Source organism: Monoraphidium neglectum (assembly GCF_000611645.1).
Source record: "Monoraphidium neglectum strain SAG 48.87 unplaced genomic scaffold scaffold06624, whole genome shotgun sequence".
NCBI lineage: Eukaryota > Viridiplantae > Chlorophyta > Chlorophyceae > Sphaeropleales > Selenastraceae > Monoraphidium > Monoraphidium neglectum.
In genome coordinates, this window is record NW_014007022.1 from 1 (window position 1) to 2,092 (window position 2,092).

Here is a 2,092-nt window from a genome sequence, read left to right on the forward strand (position 1 = left end):
GGGCGAGACGGGGTTGGGTCTCGCCCGCGGCCGCCGCCGCCGCGGCTGCCGCTGCGGACGATGAGGGCCGCCGCCGGCCCGCCGGCGCGGACCCGACGGCGGCGCTCGCGCCGGCGCGCGGCGGTTGGCGCCGTTTAGGTGGGGTTGGCGCGTACAGGGACAGCACGCGCCGGCCGGCCGTGGCACAGCGCAGCATCAGGAGCGGGTCGCTTCCATAAGTGCCGGGTGCGCCGCCCCGTGCAGCGCACCTGCTCCCCCAGCTCAGAGCCGCTTTTGATTTCAGCCCTAACGAGGTCCCCCGCGGCGATGTGCGGCACGCCGAGGTGCTGTGCTATCCGGCTGGCATAGGTGCCCTTGCCGACGCCCGGCGGGCCCAGGAAGACCCACTTGATCTCGTCGCTGTCGCCGGCGGCGTTCGCGGCCGTCGAAAGCGGCGCGGCGGGCGCGGTTGCTGCGGCGAGTGGCCGCAGCAGCGCGCGCTGCAGCGCACGTGCCAGGGGTTGCTGCATGGCGGCTGGCGACGGGAAAGCCGAAAACAACAAGCGCGTTCGCAAGAGCTCGTAAAGTTGACAAGGATAAGAACGCATGGTCGCCTTGCTTGACCCTTGGCGGGCTGCGAGAGGCACCCAAGTGACGAAACAATTGCCGTCAGTTCACAAGAAATGGTTGCTGCATCGACGTGAGCACAATAACTTTGGGCAGAGAGATTCTTTCCTTAGTTTCAAGGGTCTGCGGTGGTGATCCGGTGGAGGGAGCGCATTCAGGATCATCATGGCCGCCATCCAGCTGCTGGGTAAGGCCCTCACATAATAGGTGTAGGTTATGCGTTATTTCATCACTCATTGTTATCTCCCTCTCGCAGTGCGGGGGCCAGATCACGCATCCGTCCTTGTGGGGCCTACTGGGCTTGATCCTACAGCTCTGGACAAGTAAGTTTGCATCTGATATGCACCATGTTTGTTTCATGCAATCCCTGCATGCAATCCTTATCCGGCCGGATGCCCCCCTCGCAGCACGCCATCAACACTCAGCTGCACGCGCCCCACCCGCCCCCTCGCGCGGTGCAACTTTCCCAGCTTGCCGGCGCAGAAGGCGTTCTGCTCTTCTGATGGCAGCAGGATTGCAACCGTGGGGGCCGACAAGGTGGACGTATATGATGTCAAATCCGGCGCCAAGGTGCGCCCTCTTGTTTTAACAATGGCGGGGTGCGCAGCCCGCCGCTGCGAACGGGCCTGAGCGCGCCGGCGCAGCGGGCGTGGATGCAACACGGGGCGCCCACAGCTGCGGGAACAGCCCCCAAGCGGCGCAGCCAGCCAACGGCATTCCATCACAAACTTTACCCCGCCCTTCGACCTGCTGCAAAAAATACAGGTGGCGACGCTGCCAGCTGTTGGAACCCAGTTTGCAGAGTTTTCAGCAGCAGGGTCCTACGTGACGACCGCCTTCCGCGCCCCCAAGCCGGCCGACGGCCAGGCGCCTGCGAAGAACGTGCAGGTGCGGTCCCCTGCCCCACGCGCGTGCTGCGTCCCGCTTTCACAGCAGCCTGGCGTGTGGATCAGCCGTTGGGTTAAATCAGCCTGCCGACACGGCGGCGCCCCCCGCGTCCAGTGGCAGAAGCGTTTCTCGCGCAGCTGGGTGCCGCGGCCCAACTGGTAGGGCCGCAGCCGGCGGTGGGCGTGAGCAGATACCTACACGGCTGCGTCGCCGTCCCCTCGCTGCTGCCGTGCACTGCTTCAAATCTCAGCCCATGCACACATCTCCTGTTTTTTCGACATCACCGCAGACTTACACCCACTAATTTCACACACATACACACGCACATACGCACACACGTGCCTAACACGCACGCACCCGTGCTGTTCACACTCACACTTTTGCGACCGCGCAGGTGTGGGACGTGTCCAGCCAGGAGTGTGTGCTGGAGCTGTACCAAAAAAGTGTGACCAAGGAGGCCTGGCCCGTGCTGCAGTGGGCCGCGGGCGACGCCGGCTGCTGGCACGCGGTGACCAACACCGTGCACTTCTATGGCAGCGCGGACGGCTTCAAGAGGGGTGGGCTCCAAGGGGGGGGGCGAGCGATAGGGTGTGAGGGC

General features: G+C 64.7%; 1 protein-coding gene across 1 annotated transcript; it reads left to right on the plus strand.

The window, feature by feature from the left end:
• Positions 1-1,888: 1,888 nt before the first annotated feature.
• On the plus strand, positions 1,889-2,051 carry MNEG_16644 (hypothetical protein; the record flags this gene model as incomplete). The annotated part of the gene is made up of 1 exon (XM_014034886.1): positions 1,889-2,051. A coding segment is annotated over one exon (163 nt), but the record flags the coding sequence as incomplete, so codon positions are not given.
• Between the last annotated feature and the right edge of the window lie 41 nt (positions 2,052-2,092).